The following is a 15,900-nucleotide window of genomic DNA, read 5'->3' as shown; positions in this document are numbered from 1 at the left end:
CAGTGTCCATAGATCTCTATGTAGTGTGCAGAGTCACCATCTTTTCAGCCAATGGCTATGACAGATGAAGATCACAGATCTATAGTGTGTACACGGGAATCTGCATGATGATCGGGAGTTTTCTTTCTCTTTTCGCTAGTAAAACATACTTGCCTACTTTTGGCAAATTGTATCCGGGAGAGGGGCGTATCTAGAGGGCAGGAGGGGGCGTTTTGCGTCCATACGCGTCATTTTGGCCCGCCCCCCGCAACAAATATGCCGTTTTGTTGTGGGGCGGAGCCAAAATGACGCGATTCACCCCGAATGCGGGAGACATGCCAGCTCTCCCAGGAGTCCATGAGACCGACCCGAATTTAGGGAGTCTCCCGGACATCCCGGGAGAGTTGGCAAGTATGTAGTAAAATCGTTAATGATATCGCATTGGGAGAAATGTTGTATAGTGTGTACCCAGCCTAACTGTTAGGAGTTACCAGCACCGATCCAGGTCCTCTTCCTGACGATATTTACTGGATGTAGAATGCAGTAATGTGCAGATGGCCTATGTTAGATGACCAGACAGAGCAGTGGGATGTTACACTGCTGAGTGTCTGTCAGAGATAACCTCCTTTCCCTAGAACTGCTTTGCAACACTCCCGTGTCATTGACTTTCTTCCAGAGAACAGTAGTTCCTGTTCTCCGCTTTATCTTACACAGCAATGTGTTGTCTGTTTATCCAGCTCCGTCCACAGCCCAGGAGATGTTAGTATATGTCTGATAGGAAAGGGTTACTATCCAGTAATGTTACACAGGCTGTAGGTGGATTTACGAAGTTCCTGCCAGAGTAGGTCAGTAGTTTTATAGGTCACGTTGTATAACCTATTTACTCTGCTCTGTCATCCAGCCTGGGGCGGATTGTGCTATAGGAGGACAGATCCATGCATGTACAGTATATATGTCTATAGACTTTCTGAGGCTTCTGTGTGCAGAACGTCTGCTATTGCCACAGATGTCCAGTCTGTTATCCCTGTATAAAATCCACATTGATGTCTTTGCAAAAGTTAGTTATTTTTTAACACAAATGTTCCCTTGTGTTTTACTCCTAAGACACGTTACAATGAAACATTTTTATACTGCTAGAATGCCTGCTGAATTTCCCTCCTTGCATTGATGAGCCACTGTCCTCCCAGCAGAGGAACAAATAGCTTTTATGTGTGGCCATTACAGGAATGTCCTGTGCCGTTATTAAAGGTCTAAAAATGAATTCATCTATTCCCTGAAAAAAAAGTATTTATTTCTTTCATTAACAAATAAATTGCTGTATTATGGAGCAAACAAGGAATTCAATACTCTACCACTAGGGGCACTGTTCTGTTGAATGATCTTTTATTCCAGGCAGAGCAAGCAGTGAGGCAGCATCCAATTGTAATTTAAATCTGTAGATCGTTTGTGTAACTGTGCAAAATGACTTGACCTACATTTAAATAAAACAAAAATACAGTTGTCAGCGCTTATCCTTTACACTGCATATCTGTGTGTGTCTAGCAAAATGAGAACATGAGGTATTCGTTCATATTTTGATCAAAACATTTAAGCCTGCATCCCAGCGTCACGGGCATCTCATTATATGCAGGTTCTACACTGACCTATATGCTTTAAACACCATTAAATTGCAGTTAAAATCAGATGCACTCACCTCCCAGGTAGAGGGGTTTACATCTAGCAAGGGCTGGCTTGTGAGCCACACCCAACTGTGCCTTAAATAGGCTTCATGGACAGCTGCTATGATAATAGGGCGATATTTTGAACCAAAACCAGAGAAAAAACAAGCCCGCGCTCAGTATAGCCCACATTATATATGGTACCTTTTGTGTAATTGTGCAGAATTACTTGACCTACATTTAAATAAAGATGTATAATATGATGGGGTTGGATGGACCATCGCTTTTAAAGCGGTAGTACTCACTCTGCGGACCCTTTGTGGCGCCTTATAAATTAAAGATAATAATAATACAATCTTAAGTCGGCTGCCAATGTTCCATTGTTCTGGGAACCCACGTCCCAGAGTGCCCAATAAAATGCATCGCACATGGGGTATCCCACAGATTGAGCACTTGATATTGCAAGACCTCTATAACAATGACCTAGTGAATCCGCTGCAATAGGTTTAGGCTCCTGTGACACAATACACAAGACACCAGGAACCAGTAAATCTGGCCATCTGCCTGCACGGACTTTGTGTAAAGTATGACAATATGTATGGAAGGAAGCACATGGCCGTTTGGGGCAGTTATTCTGCTTCCTCCCTTTCTCACTGACTAAAAAGAGACTTTTGTTCAGGTCTGACAAAGTGATTCACATGTTAATGATAAAACATAAGTCCATTCAGCTGAGTTTTCTCACCATTCTGAGTGTTGTCACACTGGCATCCGGCCCCCTCCGCAGTCTGCACATATTAAGGTGGGGTACAGAGGACATCATTGTGTCTAATGATTTTCACTTGCTGGCACAGGTGGGGTATCACAAAGTGGACTTTCCCTGATATTTATATTTCCATATAGCTTTGTATGATTGGAAGTCGGCCTGAAAAAGTAACCAGTGACGAAATCCATCCCGTATAAGAGAAGTTCCCCCTAATATATTGAATAAGTTTCCTGACCTGCTTATGGTGGGCAGCAGAGCTTGCAATCCAGACGCCTCATTCAGCAGAGCTGCTGTTAGGAACGTTAAGGGGTGCACATTTCCACTACAGTTTTTTTTGGCTTCTGGGATGGTAGATTTTGTATGAACTCTGATTTAAACTTTGTAATGAGTTTCTTTTGTGGTGTGTAAGCTGGAGAGTGGATCCAATGTCAGTGTGTGCACATAACTCCTCCATGTAGGTTAGAGAGACTGTTGTTAGTGTCTGCACTGTCCTTGCTGGGGAACAGGTGAAATTGAGAGGGGGGCGGGTGATAGGTTCAGGAGATGATGAAACTGCTGGAAAGAAAGCCCTTCCGTGCAGGGCTCAGACTGTTTTGTTTGATACTGAAATGTTTTGCAATCCACCCCCGTCTGAAATAGACACAGACGTTTCTGTTTTACAACTGACCACGATGTCTGCATTGTTTTACTTGTTAATTGTATGGGCGCCAATCTATATGGGCAGCGCTGCTGTACGTTCTAATCCAATCACACATCCGCTCCGCTCAGATGGGCCCAAGCAGTGGGGTTGGGGTAACGGATAGACGGGCATCAGGGTTGGATCAGGCCAACCCATCATTATACACTTTGCGCTCTTTGATCGCCATCATTGCAAACGCAATCACGCACAGAGCACCGTATAGTCGCTGATGTAAGGAACGCCCGTTACTGACGTGTTACTGACATAAATCGACCTTTCACTACAGAGATTCTGAACTCCTTGAACAAACTTGGCTGCCTGCCCGTTCAACTTCCTGACATTTCCAAACTTCTAGTACTCTTCCTTGCTGTTGGAGCCCAGTCTGCGACTTATTTGAATAATTGCACAACAGGAAATTCGGGGAGGGATCTGTGTCTTTTTAGATGTTTTCAGCCTTAACTGTTTTTTGCTGCAGTATTGCCCTAAAGTATGTGACACAGATCCACGTGAGGAGTCTTTGGCACAGTGGGCAGAGTGCCAGGTGCTGAATTATTAATTGTATAATTGGAAGAGATAAAATAAGACGATTATGCAAAGTATTACTCACCCTGACTCATTAATATTCCCACTCGTTTTTCGATTCCCATCCACTTTCCTCTGCCTGTTTGGGTTTTCATTGCTATTAAAATGATCCTGTTTCATTTCCCAGAATCCCAGCTAGCGATTAATTTCTATATGTAGATTGATTGTCTGCTTTACAGAACCTTTCCTGTAGTGATTGAAAGGTGCGCTGAATATACCGCAGTCTGATCCTTGCACTTATATATTTATGTTCTTCCCATGAGCAGTAGACTATTATCAGGTATCACACTTGCTTTGGGGTTAATTAGGCTGCAGTATTGGATCAGTTGTCTGATATTGCAGCGTGTTTCTAGGTTTAGGTCCCTTACCCACTAGTGGGGGTTTTTTTTGCAATGAAAACCACATGTGAAAACCTAATATTACAGCACCCATAAGTACATACCTGAAAGGTATTTACTGCAACTTGATTATATACTCAATGATTAAATGGCTCAGAAGTGTGGACTGGACAAAAAGCTCAAGCAGCAAAGCAGAATTTTGTCAGTTGTATTGAACGTTGTATGATTTTCAGTCCATTTGTACTGGCTGGAAGATATAAACGGAGTAATGACAGAGTATTTCTATTAACGAAGTGAATGCAAGCTAATTGCTTGGTGAAGCTTGAAGATTCTATATTCTTTACTATAGTAAAGATGGCACTTTTTATATTTAAATTCTGCAAGGAACAGTCTTTGTGAAGAAACCATTAGGATATAATATATGTATGTGTTCCTCTGAATAGTATGAAGGTTTCCCCCTGCAGCAAGTGCTGACGTTCAGTCTGTCTGGGAGTGATCGATGGTAAACCGGCTTCACATATTGCAAACTGAAACTTGAATTTCTTTCCCCTCATTCACGTCACGTGGATTCCTTCCTATGCACTGAAACTCGGGCAGCACCAGTACATCCCGTAGCAATAACCAACAAGTGTCATTCTGAATTTTATACGTCTGATGCTTTTTCAGATGTTATATCGGTTGTTTGCTGATCTATGGATCGTATATGATTGTACTTGCGTAAGAAACAGTTAGATTATAAGCGAAGACATCAGAACTGTTTATACAAATATCATTTACAGGTGTTTATACAGATATTAACATCACTTGTGTATTATAAGATGGTTCAGGGTAGTTATATAGATAACTGCACCAGTGCTGGGAGTCTGTGTTATCCACCGTCTTGTTTAGCCAGAATCAATGCAAGATGCTCAGCAGGTGTTATGGAGACCAGAGGACTGTGGTCTGCTCTCTAGTTACCTGTGCGTTACATTGGCACAGAACTCACACACGCACATTCCCTCTCATGTGATGGGTTATGTAGTGTTTTGAGGTTAGACTGGAACTGTTGACAAAGCTTTAGCTCAAACTTTAAGTCCTGGGCAGTGTCGTGACGTCTGTCTTCTCAGACAGGTGGAACCGCTTTGTTTTTAATGTTTCCATTCAGTGGTGGAGTAAAGGAGCCTCCAAACAGAAAGGTCACTGCAATATTAGCTTTTTAATGTTGCTTGTTAATTACTTTGTATAAAGCTAGGATGGGCCGGGTGGATGTCTCATGGAGCAAACAGCAAAACGGAGGCAGCTATTGTAGCTTGTAAACAAGAATAAATGTCAGTGTATAATACCCAATTATTACATTCCCAGATTTACGAACAGGGGTCCGTGATATATCGTTTAAAAAGCAGACTACTAAGTAGCTTATATTGCTACTAACGCCAGCCCCATACATGCCGGTTGTACCATCCAGTTTGATTGGATTCATTCCAGACTACTAAACTAGAATATTACCTAGCACTGTGTCTGTGCACGGCTGTAGCTGACCCGAGACAGAGCCAGCATCAGTTTCAAACGGGCTTTAAAAACCCACCTTTTTCTTAAAGCCTTCCAGTTTCCCACTTAACTACCTACCTTATCCTCTGCCTCTCCCCCTTCTTTCCCCTTCCCTTCCTCCGTCCCTCTACTCTCCCTCTCTCCCCTGCGTTTCTCCGTCTGTCCACCCCTCCCCTTAGATTGTACGCTCCTCTGAGCAGGGCCATCTCTCCTCCTGTCTCCACCACTTCTAACTCTGCTCTCCAGCTACTTTGCCCTCCTCCTCGAGGGCTCTCCTCCCCCCTCTGGGGGTCTCCCTGTCTTCCGCGCCCTCCTTTTGGGCCCCGTCATTTGCGGATACTCCCCCCGCCCTCACTAGCTGTGCATTGAGCTTACTGAGTTACTGTGCTTTATGTTTACTGTACTGTCTCACCTTGTATTGTAATTCGTTTTTGTCCCTGCACGGCGCCACGGACACCTTGTGGCGCCCTATAAATAAAAATTAATAATAATAATCATCATTTATTTATATAGCACCAACATATTCCGTAGCACTTTACAATTGGGGACAAACATAGTAAACTAATAAACAAACTGGGTAAAACAGACAAAGAGGTGAGAAGGCCCGGCTCGCAAGCTTACAATCTATGGGACAATGGGAGTTTGACACATGAGGTTAAGTCTACATTTGCAGTCGGCCGAGCCAGACTGCAATGTAAAAGTGACTCATAAGCTAAATGATCCTGTCACACAACAATGTTGGTCAAGGGGTAGTTGTATAACGGGTGGTAATAGGGTAATGTAGTGAGGTTAAGAGGGTGGTTGAGGAATATTATAAGCTTATCTGAAGAGGTGGGTTTTCAGAGAACGCTTGAAAGTTTGTAGACCAGAGGAGAGTCTTATTGTGCGAGGGAGAGAATTCCATAGAGTGGGTGCAGCCCGGAAAAAGTCCTGTAACCGGGAATGGGAGAATGTAATGAGTGTGGATGAGAGACGCAGATCTTGTGCAGAACGGAGTTGCCGAGTTGGGAGACATTTTGAGACAAAAGAGGAGATGTATGTTGGTGCAGCTTTGCTGATGGCCTTGTAGGTTAGTAAGAGTATTTTATATTTGATTCGGTAGAAAACAGGCAACCAGTGTAGAGACATACAGAGTGATTCAACAGAGGAATAACGATTTGCAAGGAAAATCAATCTTGCCGCAGCATGCAAAATAGATTGTAGGGGTTTGAATCTGTTTTTGGGAAGGCCAGTAAAGGTCTTCTCTCTAATATCTTCCTGGGAGACACCATAACTGCAGGAATCTCTACTCTGGATTCATGATTTTAATGACAAGGGATTTTAAAATCCTGCAACTACAATACCTTGGGTTGGTAGGGTTTAAAATTCTCATAAAAGTAATTAATAAGAAGCGAAACATTGTAATCCTTCAAATTGATGCTACAGACTTGTTTTAGAAAGGACCATGCAGGAATCCATCCCTGTACAGCCGAGATGTTTAGTATATAGAGTAGAATGTGGAGGCCATGGCAACGCGTTTCGCCTCATCCTTGTGAATCGCCTTGTCAGGACTTGCCCGGTTAGGATTTGTGATGCAAAACGCGTCCTGGTCTTGTCCTTCCCTCTTTACAAGGAGAGAGGGGGGATCGGAGAGAGTGGTCCACTCTCCTGGGAGTCTGGGAGGACTCCTCGATATTTCGGGAGAACAGGAAAGTATGATATAGATCATCCAAATATGACAACTATTTGAGCAGGGATACAGTGTAAAACACCTAGGTACCTTAGAATGGCCTGCATGGCACATGTTGTTATGTGTGGAGAAACCTACTGACTGGTTAAATAGAGAGACTGATGGCAATGTACACACACAGGAAACAATACTGGCACGTTTACCTGTCTAGGTCTGTGCAGAGCCTTTTATAACAAGTTGACGTGGCGTTTATATTGTGTGTGCAGGTGTGGTGTGATGTGGCAGCATTAGGTTTCCTGCATTATGTTCTGTATTCCATTGTGCATAGGGCAATTCAGCTGAGTTTCTAGCCAGAGTAACCAATATTCTTTCAGGAATGTTTATTACGTCTGCTAATTAAACAAGTGTGTCTTTATTAGTCAGTGACTAATGCTGTCAGTCATTCATCGCAGTCACATGCACATGGGGAGAGTGGCAAATTGGATAGTGACTTTCCATTTGTGTTTTTGATAACTGTGCTTATGGGCTGCCCATAGGATTAGTGGGGTTCTGATTTTAAACATTAATAAGGATTGTTTGGGATACAACACATTCTGCAATATTCCAATATGTCGTGAGACAAAGACCTGTGTGTACTGTTGTCTTCATACAGGGGCAGGGACCATGTGACATCACAGCATAACTGACTCGAATTTCAGCTTTTTGACCGTTTAATAGATCCTGTTAGTAGCTCAAAATGAACATTACAGGACAGTGTTCTGTGATCTTTTTAAATAACCTGTTCACCTCTGGAAATGTTCGCGTGGCATAGAACTAAAAATGCGTGTACCAGTAACACGGCGATAGAACACTGCAGTTTCCGAAGGATAAAATGCGCACTGCGCACTTCTTCCATGACACCTCACCATGGAGGGGAATGATCCTCGCAGACTTAATCATGTGAACAAGAGTTTAATACTCCGGCGCACACAGAATCCGCACGCAGCTAATCTGAGCTAGAAACACGACTGTTACGTATTTCAACAGCCTGGTGCAATCTGATTATAGTTTTGGATTTTAAATCTTGTTAATTTAAATCACATTTGTGTTTAAAAATAAAAAATATGCGGTCAGATTCTTATTTGTTTAAGCAAAGTTGTTGATTTTTTTTTGTGGCTTTTATATTATATTTTATTTTTATTAGTTCTTTGTGTGTAAACTTGTCACCTCTGCTCTGCGGCCAGCTATGATCATGTTGTCACCCAGCTCAACTCTTTCAGCCATTTGTTCGGTTGAGCGACTGGCACGTCGCCACCGTTCAGGGCTTTTGTGTGTTTTTGATTTCTGTTGAATCCTGAAACTTGTGCTTTGCAAAAGCCTGTTTACTGCATGCCGCACATTCTGGCTCTCAGCAGCCGCGTTTGGCCAGATCCTTTTCAATTCTAGAAAAAGAAATCTGCTGGCGGCATTCAGACAGAGGCGTAAATATATGAAGTGGTCTGTAGACGGAGGACTTGTTGGGTCAGTGGTAAAAGTAGATCTTTGAGATGTATTCAGAGTTCCATAGAAGTTTATATTCGGAACTTTGCAGATTGTTTAGGATTCCGGCTCTTTATGCAGCTGCCAGTTTGTCTGCACAGGAGACTGACAATTAGAACACTCTGCAGTTATAACAGGGATTCTTAACCCATGAGGTCCTTCTCTGTTCGTGCTGTAGGTTAGTGTATGGATAGTTTGCATGTTCCCACAACAGTTACCCGGTAGGTTCCAGCACGATCGCTCCACGGCCGGTTAGTTCAGGTCAAAGGAAGCTCTCTGCAGCCTGTCCGTACCCTTGGTCTGTCTGGATAAGACCGGTGCTTAGTATCTATCCGCTCTGTGTCTCGCTCATTGTGAAGTGTTTATCATTGTCTGTTCAGCATTGAAAAAATAAATCTTTATCTTCATCATTAAAACTATAAGTGTTTAGCTGCTGTTGTATTATAATTGGTGAGTGTTTGCTTATAATACTCTTAATCGTATTAAGAAAGTGAGACTACAGAGATTATCATCTGTAGATAGTGTCTTATTGAGGAAAAGGTCTATTGTTCTGCATCAGGAGAAGTCCTGAGTGGCACGAGCCGGGTGCTACATACAGGGAGTTGGAATGTGCATTACATACCTATAGCGGGCGTTTGCATCTCTTCCCAGAGGCCTGGGGTGATGTGTGCGCGTGTGACCTCAATAAGATCAGGTCTATGGAATGTGCCCATGTCCAGGACGTCCCTAAATAACCTAACTTGTGTCGTCTTTTCTGTCCTCAGACTTCACCAAAGATGTCTACCAAAACCACCAGCACGAATAACATAGCACAAGCACGGAGGACCGTCCAGCAGCTCAAGGTGGAGGCCTCCATAGAAAGAATAAAGGTTAGATTGTCAGCTCCGTGGTCTAAGAATGGTGTCTTTAATAGGAGCGAAGCTCGCATTTAATTATTTATTTTTTCCTCCTTTTTTATTTCTTCAGGTTTCCAAAGCCTCGGCCGATCTCATGCGCTACTGTGACGAACACGCCAAGAACGACCCTTTACTTATGGGCATTCCCACTTCAGAGAACCCCTTCAAGGATAAAAAGCCGTGCATTATATTGTAGTGTCGCCAACGAACATCTCTGTTGTCTCCTCACTTACACCAAGCAGATCCTTACTGAAATGATACTAAGGGTTTCTGGTTTCCACTTAAAAAAAAACAAAAAAAAAACGACCTTTTTAATCTTCTTTAATCTATACCAATGATTTGTTTTTTCTATACGTTTTATTTTATTACCTTTTTAGATTTCATATTCATGGGAACAGTCTTTCTAAAAAACCAAACTGTTATTCCTTACGGGGGAGGATTTGGGGTAAATGTTTGTCACCAGTACTGTTAGGTTGTATTTTATGACGGATATTTCTTTGTTGCTTGTCATGTGCGGTGTCTACTCGTCTATTGGAAGTATTGCTAGGAAAATCTTACTAAGACCAAAGTTGCCTCCGCTTTCTGCCCAGAATATCGCTGCAGGCCGGGCATGGTGCAACTAGGGGTCTATTGCCATATCATAGACCTGCTTCTGCCATTCAAACACTTCCCATATTCCTAATCCAGCTCAACCAGCGTGATCCATGGATGTAACGTGTGTTCTGAGCGCAGGCAGACGTTTTGGGGGGAGGCGAATCAATATTCGTGAGAATGCAGCCTATCCACAGTAATTCCTCCTGACAACGAGGTACGGTGCCTAACGCCTCCGCTCAGAACTAGCGAGTTGATAGGTTGAATATTGATTACTCCCCCAAAATTGCTGCCTTTGCCCTAAATAAGCAATTGATACTTTAAAATGCCCATAACCTTGAATGACCTCCTTGCTATGGCTGTTTCAGAATCTGGCTTGACCCAAAAATGTGTTCCTTTCCTGTGGGATCAACCACAAGTCACCCATGCTTGTCCCTTCTCCGCTAACACGGTTTTATTGAGTTTGTGAAGACCGGTCTCCTTGACATTAAGATAGATTAGGCTTTGCCATATTTTGTCTAATTTATTAAAAGTATTTTTGGGAACCTTATACAACTCCCTGTGCAATCTGAGAAGTAATAGTCTAGTATTGAGGTACCCATAGCGAATAACTGCACTCCATCCCAATACCGCGCCCGCGTAATGCGAAACCAGTTCACTGACAAGCGCCCAAACATCAGACTGTCGTTGCCAGCGCTGATTGTTCATTGACGAATCTGTTCACAGAATGAATTGAACATTTTCTGATGTGAAAAAAAGAAATGTGTGTTTCTTAGAAGCCATTTTTAAGAACGTTGAGCTTGATTGTTAATGTATATTGTTCCAGAGAACAGGAGCCAACGTCACTTTAGCTTGGTGTAATATTGTCTGTACAATGAGCCGTGCAGGTGATTACTGGCGGCTTTTGTCCTTTTGACACCAAAGAAATCGAATGCACTCTTTGCATTACTCTTGCGATTTATATTTGCACGCTGGGGGGGGGGGGGTTATGTCCTGAAGCATTGAGTTAAGTGGTAATACAAGTAGCATTGTAGACATATCGTTTATCTCGTCCATGAAGACACATATCAAATAATGATCCCTAATGTCTTTTGTCTCTTAATCCTCTTGGTTATACGTATGTAATGTACTACTGCCGCTGAGCTCCAAGCCTAAAAGTCGCCTCCACTTAATCGTTTCTCAACGCTCCCAATCTCTGGCCGAACGCACCATGTTTCACCATGTTTCTTTCATCTTAACCATAACATTAGCTCTTTGTTTAAAGCCAAGTACTTACACCGTTACGCCAAAGGCCCATTTGCACTCAGATTGTATTCCTCTCTGTCCATCCTGGTGATACTTGTATTTCTGAAGCTTCCAGACCAATGTTAATGTATTGAGTTTATAGTCTTTACTCATTTGCGGTTTAAATTTAAATATATATAACGTATCGCTAACTGCACTTTTGTAAAGAATTTGTGTGTTTTGAGCACCCAAAACCAGCCAAGAGAAGCGCGCTGAACATGACATTTTGGTGAAACCAAAACGGTTATCAATCCACGGAGAAAATTGGTGCTTTGACATAATGCCATAAACTGTCCTCGTTCCCTAAGCAGCAACACAACGTCAGTATCTATTTTTAATAGCATTTATTACTCAATATCTGTGTTTTAATTGATTACCAAGTTGAAGTATTTTATTAAGTAGTAAAAATAAAGTTTTAATTACTAAATGTGGGGTGTTTACAGGACGCTCCTATGTACTTGTTCTGTTTGCTTGGGGATGTCTGAGGGGATTGGGGTCATTTTATATTCCCATAAGAATTAGTACACTCCTAATGTGCCATAGCGTCAGTGTTGTGTGTATTTTGCCCTCTTCTCAGACTGGAGAGGGTTAAATTATGCCATCTGCCTGGTAGGCAGCAAGCTGGTGAACTACAGCTGGCAAAGCATGCTGGGTATTGTAGTTGGACAGGTTACCTAAATCTGTGTTCATTTACTTACAAATCAGTCGGGTGTGTCATTCAAATACTGTTCTTTATAATGGCTACCAATGTGTTTCCGGGGCCATTGGCTATTCAGTGTTCGCAATGGACTGGAGGCAGCCATCTTGTGGGCGGAACTAGTGACATCACTGAGGAGATACCTCCCAAACTAGGTCACGCCTCTGGTTTACCTTTTCTGCCAGGTGAGACGTCCCTTTGCCCATTGAAAGACGCATCCTGGATAAATCTGGACCACGCCCGTATGGCTGTATTGATGATTCCTGGCTAGTTAGTATTTTCCCCCTCATCATTATTGATCCAGCCGACAAAATGTCTACCTCCAGGGTACAGGCAGGAGGTACATTTTAAAGGACAGTGTTTTTCCCAAAACATTTTTTGTAAGTTGGTATTTCTGAAGCTTGAAGCTTTTAGGTTTATCCCGAAATTGAGAGAGGGAGAGATGTGATTTTAGTTGTACTTTTTATTAATAACCTGTGGATACGGTTAATTACGGAAGCATATTCTTGCGTTCATACGACGTTCCCCGCAGTATCGCCACTCCCTGGCTCTGGCTGCTATTGGCCAGACCATCGACCACTAACAGACCAACACTGAGGAACGTTTTGTTAGATTGCATGCGGTTCGCAGTCATTGAGAAATAGGTTAAGAACCACTAGTTACTTCTAGAACATTTCCTCGGTTGTCATTCTTGCCCGGTTTAACCCCACGTTTGCTGCATTGAAAGGGCTGCACAGAAAACCGGTTCCGCCAGTATGCACCGGACATAACTTTACCTCATAACAGCACTGATCCGTGTGCAGCAAAGTCGCAAGATCTGGACGTTGCTAGAAAACTATGTTGGATTTTCCAGGTTAATAGCCCTGTCCTGAGCAGTGCTGTATTAATAAGATGTGTTCCTCTGACACTCAGCCAAATACGGGGAGTAGCTTGTACCGCTGAACTGCTAATACAGCGAGCTAGTGTGAGAACACGGTGCGTGTGAGAAGTGCTATAAAAGATCTTGTATTTGTGGTCAGTCAGAGCAGTTACAATTCTCCCCGGACGACATCTTATGTAAACATCCTTTTCTGGCTGATAGTCTGGGATACACCGTTTTTACTAATTGGTGACTGCGCTGTGGTTTGCAGAAGTAGTGAGACTCTGAATTAATCCCTCGTACCCGCAGTCACGGGGTGGGGGGGGGGACGGGGACCGTATTAAGCCAGTCTATGGTCAGATGTCTGTTGTTTGTGCTCCCTCCTGGAAGTAGTGTTTAGGTTCTGCTGAAATGAGGTTATTCAGCAGTTACAGCAGACAGTGATTACCGTGTGAACGCTAGAACTGTCTGTGGTACATAGGGGAGAATTCTGCACTCGGTCAGCAACGATGCGGCCCAGCATTAACTATTTATAAACTGCTACAGTATAAGCGGCAGTGACATGAAGTCCTCATGGTTCTGACTTGTGATTTCATGCAATCTCGCCATGTTCTGTGGGGTTATCTTATAGCTACAAATACCAGCTCTTATGAGAGGCGTCTACGTCGGAAGCAGCCATTTAATGGTTTTACCCAATGTTCAGCCCATCAATATGAAGAGGCACAAAGAGGGGCCACTGGTTGCTAGTAAATTAACAGGCTGCATTCTCATGACTATTGGTTAAGCAAACAAAATGGCTGCCTCCGCGGTTTGAAGCCCATGAGTACACTTTATTAGGATAGTTACTTAAAAGGGGCTTAATCAGGGAGCAGGGACAGGATTTGGGGCTGATTAAGATAATAAACTACTGTAGCAAGAACTGCAAATCATTATTCAAAAATTAAATAAATATATATATATATATAGGTGAACAATTGCTTTAACTTTTGGGTGAATTTGCAGAGAGAAACAGTTTATCAGCCACAGTGATAATAGCTCCCAGTAGTCCTATAAGGGGTGTGGCCTACAAGAAGGTGGGTGTGGTTTAGCAGGGATGTGGGCAGGGCTTATGTTGATCTCCTTTTGCTTTTAAAGTATTGGGTTGTGTAAGGTGCTCTCGTTCACCTGTAAACCATTGTTATGTCATTATTTGTATGCAAGTGCCACAGAACAGGAAAATAGATCATTGCAGACTAGTTTCCATTGTTTGCTATAACATAAAATGTAATTTCCTTCCAAATTCTGTGAAACCACCGATTAAGTCCTATTTGCAAATGTTTTTGATCATTTAGTGTAAATCATGAATAAAAAATGTTTTTCTGATCCCACAACTAATGCCAAGGATAGACTGCACGGGCGCTTATAATTCAAAGCCTCCGATGTGTGTTTTTAATTGTGTATATATCCTGTTATTGATAAAGGTACACAAACTACACCCATGTCCCTACTAGATTGGATAAGCACCTTTTTATTCATATATAGTCACCATTTTTGTAACATTCCTTTTGTAGTCAACCATTGACGGTGTATGTATTATGTATTAAACATAAAACACTATTGTCATTTTTGAAAAAAAATTAGTTTTTGCTCCATGTTTTAAACTTATTAAAATGTTGAATGTGATTTTCTAAATTCTTGTGTAATCGTGTTCTGTGGGAGTCCTTTACCTTGGGAGATAATTTGGTGGATTTATGTCAGATGTGTTTTTTTATGACTTGACCTGTGGTGCTGCTCGGCATTGTGGGTAATCTAGGCCTGTAGACCCATCACATTTAGCCAATATTTTTGGATCATCTGAACCGAACATTTGCTGATCTTACAAAGGACGTTTCCTTTTCTTTCTATTCTTCTATTTTTGTAACCTCTATTTTTCTAAACTGACCGTTTCAGAACCAAAAAATCTCTTTCAACGAAATTGTATTTTCGTATTAGCCTTTTGGATGCCAACTTAGCTCAAAAAGCATTGCTGAGCGAGATACACTAGCCGCAAATGGGTTACCATGTGTACCAAAGGTAATTAAACATCTTGTCATGGTTTTGTTTTTTTGTTTGTTTGAAAATTTAGATGAATTTAGTAGCTCTTAAAGGGCAACTGTCGATTACACACCATAGAGGCAGCCATTTTGTGGGCGGAGGCAATAGCCTATCCAGTCACTAGAAACTAGTTTCACTGTGGCAGGTGGTGCCTCTGTTGTGGGACAAGTTACGAGTGATTTGGTAGTCTGTGTTCTCATGAGTTTTGGTTTAAGCTTTAGAATGGCTGCCTACGCTCTGTAGGTGATCGGTGCATTGAAAGCCTGGTTTCAATTGCCGTTCCTAAGGCAAACTAACACCTTAGCAGGTGTGAAATATTCCCACAGTGTTGGTAAAATGTTTTGTATGATTTGTCAGTGTATATTTGTTACTGGAACGGATCTCCAGAACACAGCAGATCCTTCTAGATTGTGACTCTGTAAAAATGATCATGCAAAATACATTGATGTTATAGCTATTTCCAGTGCATCTCGTTCTTGTGTGCGTGTTTTGTATAGCGCTAATGTCTTACAGTGCAAGAGCTGTGATACAATCCGATTTATTTCTTCTTGCTGGGATTAAATGGTAAAAGTGCCCGTCCATTCTCTCCACCCACCTCCCCATTCCCAGCTCTCCTCTCTTGGCCCATCGGCAGTGTCCATAGATCTCTATGGAGTGTGCAGAGTCACAATCATTTCAGCCAATGGTTATGACAGATGAAAAGCACAGATCTGAAGGTAAAACGTGTATAGAGTGTACACAGGAATCGGCTGCTGATCGGGGCTTTTATTAAGGTTATTATATCAGG

At 42.3% G+C, this 15,900-nt stretch overlaps 1 protein-coding gene across 2 annotated transcripts in view; it reads left to right on the top strand.

Annotated features, from left to right (window-relative positions):
• The window catches only part of GNG12 (G protein subunit gamma 12), a 58,977-nt gene extending 43,409 nt beyond the window's left edge, over positions 1-15,568 (top strand). For both annotated transcript variants that reach the window (XM_075181880.1, XM_075181879.1), the window contains 2 exons: positions 9,478-9,582; positions 9,680-15,568. In XM_075181880.1, coding sequence (XP_075037981.1) covers positions 9,490-9,582; positions 9,680-9,805 — 219 coding nt within the window. In that variant the 5' untranslated portion in view covers positions 9,478-9,489 and the 3' untranslated portion in view covers positions 9,806-15,568. The remainder of the gene's footprint in view (positions 1-9,477; positions 9,583-9,679) is intronic.
• The last annotated feature ends 332 nt before the right edge of the window (positions 15,569-15,900 follow it).

Source organism: Mixophyes fleayi, chromosome 8, assembly GCF_038048845.1.
Source record: "Mixophyes fleayi isolate aMixFle1 chromosome 8, aMixFle1.hap1, whole genome shotgun sequence".
In the NCBI taxonomy this organism is placed as follows: Eukaryota; Metazoa; Chordata; class Amphibia; order Anura; family Limnodynastidae; genus Mixophyes; species Mixophyes fleayi.
This window is presented reverse-complemented; position numbering and strand designations above follow the sequence as displayed.